This window comes from Plasmodium vivax, chromosome 12 (assembly GCF_000002415.2).
Source record: "Plasmodium vivax chromosome 12, whole genome shotgun sequence".
NCBI lineage: Eukaryota > Apicomplexa > Aconoidasida > Haemosporida > Plasmodiidae > Plasmodium > Plasmodium vivax.
In genome coordinates this window covers 2,467,522-2,479,518 of record NC_009917.1, presented here as the reverse complement: position 1 = coordinate 2,479,518, position 11,997 = coordinate 2,467,522, and the positions used below count along the sequence as shown (strand labels likewise).

General features: G+C 46.2%; 3 protein-coding genes across 3 annotated transcripts; 1 reads left to right on the top strand and 2 right to left on the bottom strand.

The window, feature by feature from the left end:
- Window positions 1-268: 268 nt before the first annotated feature.
- PVX_118180 (leucine aminopeptidase, putative) lies at window positions 269-2,430 on the bottom strand (the record flags this gene model as incomplete). The annotated part of the gene is made up of 1 exon (XM_001615880.1): window positions 269-2,430. The coding sequence occupies exon 1, from the start codon at window positions 2,132-2,134 to the stop codon at window positions 269-271; it is 1,866 nt and encodes a 621-aa protein (XP_001615930.1). The 5' UTR covers window positions 2,135-2,430.
- A 2,067-nt stretch (window positions 2,431-4,497) lies between these two features.
- PVX_118175 (hypothetical protein, conserved) lies at window positions 4,498-8,267 on the top strand (the record flags this gene model as incomplete). The annotated part of the gene is made up of 1 exon (XM_001615879.1): window positions 4,498-8,267. The coding sequence occupies exon 1, from the start codon at window positions 4,764-4,766 to the stop codon at window positions 8,265-8,267; it is 3,504 nt and encodes a 1,167-aa protein (XP_001615929.1). The 5' UTR covers window positions 4,498-4,763.
- Window positions 8,268-9,652: 1,385 nt separating this feature from the next.
- PVX_118170 (pyruvate dehydrogenase E1 beta subunit, putative) lies at window positions 9,653-10,873 on the bottom strand (the record flags this gene model as incomplete). The annotated part of the gene is made up of 1 exon (XM_001615878.1): window positions 9,653-10,873. One exon carries the CDS (start codon window positions 10,871-10,873, stop codon window positions 9,653-9,655), a length of 1,221 nt encoding a protein of 406 aa, XP_001615928.1.
- Window positions 10,874-11,997: the final 1,124 nt, after the last annotated feature.

Sequence of the window (11,997 nt, the reverse complement as noted above, 5' to 3'; positions counted from 1 at the left end):
GTACAACATGTACAACTCGAGAGGAACCGCTAAGGCACGTCGCAAGAAGTGAATGGTGAATCACAAGCTAGTTGGAAAGAATGGATACTTATATAGGCAGAAATGTACAAGCTCGAAATGGCTAGCTGGTGCTCTACGATGTGTGGAGAGGCGAGTTGGTGGGAAGCCCTACACGTGGTAGATCAGCCTCTGGAGTGCCTGGGGGGGTAGCGCCTGCAGAGTGTGTGTCACTCCGCTTCGCTGCCGCTTAACCGCCGCTTCGCCGCGCTCACACGGCATCGTTGAGGACGAACTCGGTCAGCAGGCGGACGCCGAAGCCCTTGGGCTTCCTCGCCTTGAAGTTCCAAGACACGCCCGCAATATCGATGTGGGCCCAGGGCGTATTCTCGATGAACTCCTTCAGAAAAAGGGAAGCCACCACGGAGGACGCCTTCACGCTGGAGGAGATGTTATTCAAATCAGCGTACTTGGAATTTAGGGAGGACCTGTATTCATTAATGATGGGTAACCACCAGACGGGTTCATTGGACGTTTTAGAAGAGCTTAATATTTTATTTATTAACTGATCGTTGTTTCCAAAAACGCCAGCATAACTGGTGCCTAAGGAGTACAGCATAGCTCCTGTTAAGGTGGCAATATCGACTATGTAATCTACCCCCAGCTTTTCCGCATACACTAACGCATCAGCTAAGGTTAGCCTTCCCTCAGCATCCGTGTTGCCAACTTCTATCGTTTTTCCATTGGAAGCTGTGATGATATCACCAGGGCGATAGGAATTTTTGGAAACCATATTTTCGCAAACTGCACTTAGGAAGTGCACCTCTACATTGTCTGGCTTGATGGTACCAATACAGTAGGCGCATCCTAAGACAGCCGCACAGCCACTCATATCAAATTTCATCAAATCTATCATAGATCCTGGAGCAGCTTTCAAATTATATCCTCCCGAATCGAAGGTTATTCCTTTTCCTATCAGTGCAATTTTTTTTTTTTCATTTTGGCTAGCTCCTGTTTGGGCCCCTTTATACGTCAAGTGGATGAATTTATTTGGGTACATACTTCCCTTTCCGACTGATAAATATGCGCCCATTTTAAGTTCCTCCAATTCTTTCACATCTAAAATTTTACACTCCAGATTTACCTTCTGGGCTAACTCCACAGCTGCGTTGGATAGCGAAACTGGGTTGCAATAGTTCGATGGAGCTGCTATCAGCTGCGCTGCGTAGTAGGTGCCGTAAAAATACACGCGCGCCTTGTCTATCTGCCCCTTGTACGCATCCGCATTGGCAATGTGCAAAGATAAATTTTTAATAAAATCTGTTTCCGTACTTTTGTCGGCGGATTTGAATCTCTCATCCGTCACGTATTCGTAAAATAAGTGCTCCAGGAAAAACCTAAAAAGGGCCTCTTCTATTTTTATCTCGAATATAATGGAAACCTTCTTATGCTTGCTATCATGCAACAAGGTCACCAGTGCGTAGGCCACTTTCCTAATTTCTAGCTCCGTTTCTTCGTTCGCGGGGCCACATCCCACGTACGCAAGGCTGACGTACTTCTTCTGGTCGTTGGCGATGTAGAAGCTTTTACTCGTCCCTAACTTCCCCGTAAAGTTTTCCATATTTCCCTCTTTTAGAAATTCGTTGATCGTGTTGTCCTTCACGCTGGAGTTTATCTTTATCTGCGCGCCGCCTTCGCCATTTCCACTGCTGCCAGCGCTGCCGCCGTTTCCGCCGCTCCCACCACTGCTGCTATGCTTCGGGGCGCTGTTGAGCAGAAATACGATCAAACCCTCATCCGCGGGACACGCCTCCGCGCTGATGTCTTTCACCTCTATGCTCAAGTCATCTATGGGGGTGTGATAATCTATGGGGATGGTCGTCGGGTCCAGGGACACTACCTGCGGCACTGTGGTCGCCATTTTGCGAAACTCCTTCCTGTTGCTAATGCTGCTAAACGTTTGGCTATCAAAAAATGGGGGGCTTTCAACACCACTCGCGCTTTTACAAAGTGGATGCAAATGCAAAATGCGAGTTTTCTTGCTCTCTGCAAATTGTGGTACGCCTGTTCGGAAGCTCTTTTTGGGGATATTCCAATACGTGTTTTTTATATGCTGCGATGATCTTAAAAGAGGCATTGAAAGCTGCAGACTCGCCAAGGCGCGCGTTGTTGTCGTGCGGCTTGAAGCGCGGAAGGGGAGAGTTCCCTACAGTTGCTCCTGTACCTTTAAGAATACAATCGCGCGTGCAAAGTGCGTATGCCTTTTTCTGCTGAGCATGCGAGAATGTTGGCTCTTTGGTTGGTAGAGCGTAGAACAGGGTGTAAACTGCGCGTGCGGCGTTTTCGCGCGTTCTTCAAGTGTTGCTTTGTTGCGTAACGTACTTTAATGTAAAATGATGTTTTGCTTGGCTGAGTTTTCCTTTTCAAGTGTTTAACCTTTTGGCCATTTAATTGTTTAATTTTTATTTTTTATTTTTTAATTTTAATTTTTAATTTTTATTTTTTTAATTTTTTCGCGCCACTTGGCCGCTGCACCCCCCCGCGTTGCATCACTTCTTGCCTGAGCACTCAGCGGTGATATGGGTAGGTGGGGGGCGCGCACCCGTGTGAAGGTATGCCAGGGATGGCGAACGCTTGTACATGCTCATGACGCAGTGCGTATCTCTTGCTCTGCTTTATGCCCACTCTCCATGAGGGGAAACCTTATGGGAGTGCCACCCCTTTGCTGATGAGAGAGTTTCAAAAAGAGGCCAACTTTGAAACAAATGCGTATTCATACAAATATCGCTGCGCTGGTGTAGGGGGGAAGGGTGCACACAGCCATCGTTCCTTAAGGAGAGCAGTTTGGAGGGCTCAAGAGAGCGCAACTTTACATGCGTAGGATCGATTCAATTGTTCGTGCCCATGGCCAGTGTAGCTTACCAGGATACCTACATAAGTGCATACATAATACGAACGCATGTATTGCCCATGTGCGTGCGCGAATGGCCATATGCCTTGGCTCCCACCCAAAGCAAGAGCACCTTTTTTACGCTTCCCGTTGGCCCCCCTTCAAGCCCGCCCCGCATATGTAGGGTATACCGTGTTCACCGCGTATTGGAATGTGCACATATACATTTATATGTATATGTATATATATATGTATGTGCGCGTGCTCCGCGCACCTGTGCAAAAATGGCAACCCCGCAGATTTTGCGATGTTCAGCCGCAGTTGGTGTATATTCTGTTTTTTCGCATTTTTTGCTTCTTCGTTTTTTCCCCCTTTCTTTTTTTTCTTTTTTCTTTTTTGCCATTTTTCGATTTTTTTTTTTCTTCCCCTTTTCGTTTGTTTCAAATTTGCCTCGATGCGCCGCCCCCCGTCGGTGTTGTTTTTTTTTTTTTTGGTGAACAATTTAGTTTTAATCTGTGCCAGTTTTTTATTTTTTAAACAACGACATTGAAGGGATTTATATATATTTTTTTTTTGCTCCATTCGATCTTTTCATTGTTTTTGTTTTTGTTTTCTCATTTTTGGCATATTTCATTTGAACCAGAATTCCCCTTTTTACGATTTAAAAATTGCGCGTTTGTTAAAGGGTTGTTTGATATTACTGCAAAATTGTGGCTGTTTTTTTTTTTTCCTTTTAAGCCTCTTTTTGCGTTTTTCCCTTTCCAACGTAGGGAATTGCTCCTTGCGTTGAGCCACTATTCATTTTATCATATGATTATTTGACTATTTGATTACGTGGATGCATTGCCACATCGTCATATCGCTAAATTGTTGCATTGCTGCATCGCTACGTGGCTTCCTTGCCGCGTAGCTGCCTGCTCATTTGTTCGCGCGCCCGTTCGCTCTTCCCATTCGCACCTTTGTGCCATTTTGGCAAACATGCACATGTTTCGCAGAACATGTATGTAACACGCTTTTCTTTTTTTTGCGAAGGGGCAGCTTAATGAACTGGCACATGTGTGTTTTCTTCTTCTTTTTTTTTTTTTTTTTTTTTTTCCTTGGTCCCCTCCCCCCCTCCTGCGCATTTAATGCAGCTGGACACTGACCCATTTCGCGTTATGCCAGTCCTTTTCAACATATCATTTGTGTAAGTGGGAAAATATTCATCCCGTTGTTTTTGTACGAAGCTTTTGTTGCACAATATGCATCGAGCTTTTTTCCTTTAACCATTTTTACTGTTCGAAGATTTGTTATTTGTATGATCATTAACTGCTTTCTTTTCTTTCAATTTTTTTTTTTTTCCCCCTCTTTAAAATATGCTAATATTTTGCCGCTCCCTCAAGGGATGTACATTATCAGCCCATTCGTAGGATAATCCCCACTCATTTGTTCACTCTACAGTTTTTTTAAATTCCTCAAGGGGGAAAATATATTTCTTTTTTTTTTTTTTCCACTTGTCTACATGCGCGTTTGTCTCTTTCCGTGCATGGTACGGCTATCCCTCCTTTTTTTTTTTTTTTTTTTTTTGTCCTTTTATTGTTCGTTTGTAAGCAGACAATTCGGTCACCTGTCTCAAATGGGCGCTTCGAAGCTTCGTCCCCCGTTTTTGCAAAAAATGTAAAAAAAGGAAACGCGCGGTTGAAGAGGTGAAGAAGGGATACGAGGCGAAGACGCAAGAAAGCCGCTTAAACTGAGCCGCTCAATCTGAGTCGCTCAATCCGGGCCGCTTAATCCGAAGCTTACGCCCAGAGAGGAGGGATGCATCCCCCCCCATGTGCGCCCCCATCAGACGAACTCTCCAAAAGTATAAGACCCTCACAGGGGACGCGCAAATAAAATGAAAGCGCTCGTGCCTTTCTACATGTCCACCTGTCTGTTCGTAACATCTGTCCTTTTCAACAACTCCTCGTTTTACCTCCTCCCGTGTGATGCCTTTCCATTTGGGGTTTCCGAAAACAAGTACATTCAGGCCTTCCCCGATTTTCACCTCTTCTACGAGTATGTGGACGTCAGGAGCGATGACTTCCCCCCCGAGTTGCTCCACGCGCAGAAGGAGGAGAAGAGAAGCAGAAAAGTGCTATTTCAGTCCGATAAAATAGTCCTTTATAAAAATTGTGTAGTAAGTAGCGGGGTAAATCATGAAAAGAACGGCGTGCCCCATTACGTAGAGGATTATCCCCAGGGGAGAGGTACAAACTGCATCCGTACCGATGGGGAAGGAATCCCAAGCGAACTGCTCCAGAACAGGTGTGCCGCAATGGGGTTGAGAATTTCTGAGCGGCTGAGTCAGATGTTCAGTTGGTGCCTCCCCGACTGCGTCAACAATAGGAATGGATTTGAACCAATCCATTTTGGTTTCCCGGATGCTTCCTTGTTTGGAGGAAAGCGAATTCTCACGTGTGGAGACCACTCCGATCGCCGTAAGGTAGACCGGCAACTCAGCAACAGTAGCGATGCGTGGAGGAAGGACAGCACAGAGGTTGAGCCGTCCCCTTCTAACCAGATGTGCCAGAGTAGCCACTTGAATTTGATCCAAGAAATTTACGAATACGAGATTTACCCCTTTATGAAGGGACTCCTCACGAAGAACGTGCGCAGAAAAAAACCCCATGTTATAAACAAATCGGAGACATATTTTTCGGACTGCACAGGAGGGATTTCCTCCCCAGGAGGGGAAAACACTGAAGGAGGGGAACAGATGGTGCTGTACCACTCCTCCGGTGAACATCAAAACGATATCATCAATCAGTCCAAACGGATCAACAGGAAAAAGAAGAAGAAGCATGCAAAAGGGGGAACGGAAAAGAAACCCGATGGGGTGGCAAATACTCGCAAAACGGGAAATAATTCTGACCCGGAACAAGATGAAGATAACAGTGATGTTCACACCCCTGCAGAAGGAAATCACATCTACAGCATAAAGAAGAAGGTGCCGCACAACTCTACCTTCGCGAACATTTTAAAGAAATACATTCAGTATAAACACCTTTCTGATGGACTGGTCAAGGTGGGAGAAGAGGGGGGATTTTCTTGCCACCCCGAGGGGAAGGCAAAGAGCCGCTTCACCCCCTTTCTGGAGCAGCATTACGGGAAAAGCAGCACGAGTGAAAAAAAGGGGCAGAAAAAATATAGCCACAAAGAACGCACCTGCTTTATTAACAAAAGGGCTATTATCATTCTGGATCATTTGAAAAAAGAAACCTCCTATCTGGTCGTCTCCTACGTAGTCGAGGAAGAAACGGCTCAGCTGCGAAACTTCACGGAGTATTTAGTCCCCCTGAAGGTGCCTGTATACAAGCGAAGTTTTATGGACCCCCCTGAGGAAGGCAGTCACTCCAAACAGCAGGAACAGATCGATGCATACATTTCGCCCAACTGGGATAAGCCCCATCGGGAGGAGGACATTTGCTACTATAACTATGGAGACAACTGTATGGATTATTTAAAGAACCTTTTTTTGAGAACATGCAAGGTGGTCGTGCACCCTGATGGGGATGTGAATACGCGGAGGGAGTTCTTCCACGTGATGAACCCGGTAGGGAGGAAGTGCCTCATAAATGAGCACCATAGGTGTGTGCAGGGGAAACAAACAGAATTACCAGGAGGGGCAGACAAGCGGAGCGAGGAGGATCACCACAAAAGGGGTCATTCACACGGAAGGGTGGCGACAAAATGGGGGGAGAACCATTTATCGCGGCTGTATTCCCATTTGGCCCGCATGAAAGGCTTTCACTGTTTCAACCGCCAGCTATTTCGCCTATTTCAGGTGCACAGAGGGAAGTTAGACGGGGAAGATGATCCTACGCTGGGGCTGCACCCCGATAGGGCGTGGGAGCTGTGCAGAAGCGGAGCAAACGACGCCATCAATGTGGGCAACGTGAGCAACGCGAGCAAAGCGAGCAGTGGAAACACCTCCAGCAACTTGGCTAATACGGCTAACACCGCCAATATCGCTAACACCGCCAACCACGCCAACCACGCCAACCACGCCAACCACGCCAACCACGCCAACCACGCCAACCACGCCAACCACGCCAACCACGCCAACCACGCCAACACCGCCAACCACGCCAACACCGCCAACACCGCTAATAGCGCTGACTACATAGTGAGCACGTACGCCGGGTCCGAGGGGGGGTTCCACTACTACCTGATCAACTACAACAACCAGAACTACATTTTCGAGGTGAGCGCCCGCGGAGAGCTGTATGGCGGGCCGCCCACGAACAATAGAAAAAACAGAGAACACATGACGGACGCAGAAAAGGCCATAATAAAAAATATGAAGAAATACATGAAGGAAGGAAGCAACTTTTCCGTGTACATTGACCACATGCCTCCCCCAGAAGTGTACCAAAATAACTGCAAAAAATTTAACACCATAAAATGGGCATTAATACTCTTCTTCATACCAGCCTGGCTATTACTAAATGTGGTCTACATAGTGTATGTGCAAAATGTGTGGAGACAGATGTTGAACCCGTTGTATAGACTGATGTTGTCTCCCTCTATCATTCGACTGGTATCCTACATCATGCTGCTACTTTTCTGCATGCTCCAATATCCATACAATAATAGTCGCTATGTGGAGTATACCATTTTGGCCTATATGGCTCTGAACACCATGTTCAATACGATCTTCTATGGCAACCTCATTCTTATCAGTAAGGGGTACATGATAACAAGGGGCCAATTCAGCAAAAGGGAAAACCTAACCCTAACCCTAATTATTAGCAGCATATACATTTTAACATCCTTTAACCAGCTAAATGTAATTAATGATACCCCCATTTTGATCTTTATCAATATGAGCTTGCTACTGGTACTTGTCATCAACATCCTATCGATTCAAAATTTTTTAAAAGTGAAGCTTTCCTTTGTTAGAAGTGTACGCATGATGAATTCCTGGGAAGAATCTCTGAAGATCAAATTGGGCATGTATAAATTGTACCTACTTATCATTGTTAGCTTCTTCACTTTGGAAATTATTCTTCATTTGCTAAAAGCCATGTTTAATTTTTTAACGGGGACTGTCATTCTGATTGAATACGCCTTCGAGCTGATTATGTGGTGCTGCGTGTTGTACGTTTTTAGGCACCGGGGGAACGTGTTGTACTTTTCTCTCCTCTATGACAATTTGACTTTTAATATAATGCCTCTCTACGTGGTTAAGACGAGCGACCACCTGTTGGACACGATGAGCGAGAGGCACTCCACTTTCGGGGGCGCCCACTTCCCCATTTTTATTTTAAACCCCCGGGAGCACACCGACCAGAGTTACCTCTCGCGCATGGCCGTGGGCTGGCCCCTCCTCGCGCACCACGGGAAGAGGTACCTCTGAGGGGGGATATGCGGCGAGCTGGCGGCGAGATGGCGGTGAATAGGCAGCGAGCTGGCAACGTATTGGAACCGTTCGGACTACTACCACGGAAGAGCATACTATCGAGCAGATTGCCCCAAGCCATATGCACACAATTTTGAAGCCCCCCAGGAGCCTCTTTTTTTAATACCCCTTTTACGGCGAACTGATTTTATGTGAACATTTCGTGGGGTGCCGACAAGAATGGGTGACAAAATTAAGGCGGTCTTTTCTCATATAGGGAGAGGTCCCCCCCGTGGAGTTGCCTAAAAGTTATACATAATCAGATGAAGGTGTTATTGCGTAGGAGACGGTTGAGGCATACACATAATCTGAGCATATGCCTGCACACGGTGGGACCGACGAAGGAACAAGTGCCTTCTCATAACTTACCATGATGATGATTTGCACACACCAAGGAAGAACCACCAACCGAGAGGGTGACTAGCGCACTGGCGTCGTGAAAAGGGGTTTGCCAAAAATTGCGTTGCAACGATTAATTTGATAGAAGACAGGAAAGAAGTGCACCATTTGAAGATTCCTTCAGTTGGGTAGAGCGGTGCGACGAAATGGGTAACTTCTTTATGGCTATCTTACGAATGGCTAATTTGTGACTGTTCAGGGGGGGGGAGGCACACACACCAGGCCGTGTTGGCCGCCCCCATGTGGCAACCCACTGCAACGCTGATGGAGGAAAAAATGCCACATCACTTCCCAATTTGACGCAACGAATAGTGAGCACTATCTCTGCCCTTCCCCCCACGCAGTGCATTTTTAACATTTCATTAAAATTTTGTCCCTATTTTTTACACCTTGTTTTTGTTCCTCCATTTGTTTTTAAGTATTAACCTCGCTTTTTTTTTTTTTTTTTTTTTTTTTTATCCCGCTGTGTGTGTATTTGTGCCCCGCATACGCTTAAGCTTTTATAAGGTTTCATTTTTTCCCCGCTTATTTGGGGAAAGTCAAATGAAATTTCCCCTTATGAAACATCAACAGGTTTTTGTTTAATTTTTTTTCTGTTCAGTTGGTTATTCTGCGTTGAGTTGCGGTTTTGCGCGACGCTGTGTGCCTCCATCCGTGACGGTGCACATTGGGATGGTGCACATTGGGACGGTCTACATTGGTGATGCACTTATGCGTGCGCTTTTACGGTAAAACCACCGTGGCAGCGTTTGGCAGCGTTTTTCTGTGCCAAAGGGGTTTCCCTATTGGGGGGGCTTAAAAATGGCTGCCCATTTGGGAACATGCAAAAATGGACGGGTGCGTGCACACATAAGAAGGCGCTACTCGAGCGGGGATTTGGCTTTTCAGTCGGCACGCCGCAACCCCCGATTACGCCGCTAATACCGCTAATACCGCTAATGCCGCTACCCCCGCTGACCGTGCATGTAGGTGGCCATGTAGACGACGTCCTCCTTCTTGACGATGCAGGCGTCCTCGAACCTGCTGGAGTAGGCTATGGGCACGTCCTTCGTGCACAGGCGGACGGGCCGCCTCTCCAGGAAGGGGGAAAACTTCTCAACCACCTGGGTGTACAGCTCAGCACCAATGCCCCCAAACCCAGCGGACTCGTCCAGAATTAAGCACTTCCTTGTCTTCTTCAAAGAATTCCCAATCGTTTCCAAGTCGAACGGTTTTAAAGAGATCAAATCGATTACCTCAACGTCGATGTTGATATTAGCTAGTTCTTTTGCTGCCTCCATTGCGACATGCCTAGTAACCCCGTAGCATAAAATGGTGAGGTGGTTTCCTCTTCTGACCGTTTCGGCCCTATCAATCGGTAGGGTATAAGGTAGGAGGGGTATTTCCTCCTCGACATTATATAGCAACACATGCTCGAGGAACAAAACAGGGTTGTTATCTCGTATGGCCGATTTTAGCAACCCCCTAGCATTGAATGGGGTGGAGCAAGACACGATTTTAATCCCCGGTACACTCATCAAATAGGATTCAATTCTCTGTGAGTGTTCTGGGCCCAACTGTTTTCCTATCCCTCCTGGTCCTCTAATTACAATAGGAATGTTAAATTGGCCATCACACATATATCTCATCATGCATGCATTGTTAGAAATTTGGTTAAAGGCTAAAATTAAAAATGACAAATTCATTCCTTCCACTATGGGCCTCAATCCATTTATGCACGACCCGATGCCTAACCCCATAAATGAATTTTCACATATTGGTGTGTCTAGCACTCTGGCGAACCCAAAAAAGTGAGCCAAGTTTTTTGTTACCTTGTAGGACCCTCCATACAGGCCTACATCTTCCCCCAACACGTAGACACTTTTGTCTCTTTTCATTTCTTCGTACGTGGCCATATGTAGCGCTTCGCTTATGTTTCTCTTTACCTTAACGTTTTTCAGTTCTTTTTTGTAATTCCCTTCGTTTAAAGTGGCTATGTTATTTCCCCCCCCCACTGTGACTGTCGTATTTGCGCTCATGTACCCCTTGGTGTTAGTTCTTTTCCCTCCAGGTGGGTGGTTTTCCCTTCCGATGAAGCTCAGCAGTTTTGTGGGTTCCTTCCTGCTTTGACCTGACCAGGTCAGGCAAACTCCCAGCCAGAGGAAAAGCATCACCCCGTTGTGCATTATCCTTCTCTGCACTAATCACTTGCGAAAGTCGGCTGCACAGAGATGGTGTGCTCTTCAGGGTGATCCTTTGTACACTTATTCGCGATAACCTCAATGATTAGGCAAACGGGGAACCCCTTCTCTTCCAATGGGTGAAGCAAAGTGGGCAGTGCAACCCCAAATGTGCAGTGTAAAAAAAAAAAAAAAAAATATGTACACAGATCTACAACAATATGCGCATTGAATTAACACCCAACATGTCGCATCTCAAAGAAGGCCAAACACGAAATGGTACGCTTCGTCGATTTGCAGTTATCACAAAGTGCCACATGGAAAAAAAAAAAAAAAAAAAAAAAACAATTTTACCAAAATATGCCTTATCATTGTGCGGTTTGTCCCTGAACAAATCTCCCCCTGTGCGTGTCGCTTTCACGTATTTCCACAATGACGGGGGAGAATAATTAGCATTCCGTTGGGTTGCTACCAACAAGCTGGTCATTTTCTTTCCGGTTCTTCGTTCTTTTGTTTTTTAATCGGCGAGGTATTTGTGGGACACATAAAGTTGCAGCCACGCAGGGGATACAAAAAAAAAAAAAAAAAAAAAGGTGGGACAAATGTTGTAATGTATATATGTATTTTTTTCCCCCCTTTTTTGTCCCACTGTAGGTGCACGCAACTGTTTGCAAATAGCCCTGCGCGTATTTTCCACTTGGAGAATAAGCGGCCACGTGAAAGGGGTGTATACGTCTACTAGCCTGGAGCACAGCTGCAGTAGTAATATTGGCCCGCAAAACTTCCGTACAAATTTACAGCACCCCCGGTGGCATCCGCCGAGGTGGGGAGCATCTCCGCACAGCTTCCCTTCTACACACTTCATCGGCAAGGAAAAGGAGCCAAACCAGAGGAAGCCCCCCTCCTTTATGCACAACACCTTTGGGGTCCCATGTTAGGCTTGGTTCCCACCGAAATGGAACAAAAATATGCTCGAAGAAGACAAAGTCCTTAAGTTTCCCCCCTACCCCTTGACGGTAACTACCTAAAGGGGCACTTAACATGTAGGCTAAATATATTCCCACTTGTTGTTCTACATTTTGCGCCCTTTCGATGGAGTGGCAGAAGTGGCAAAGGTGGTAAAGGAGCCA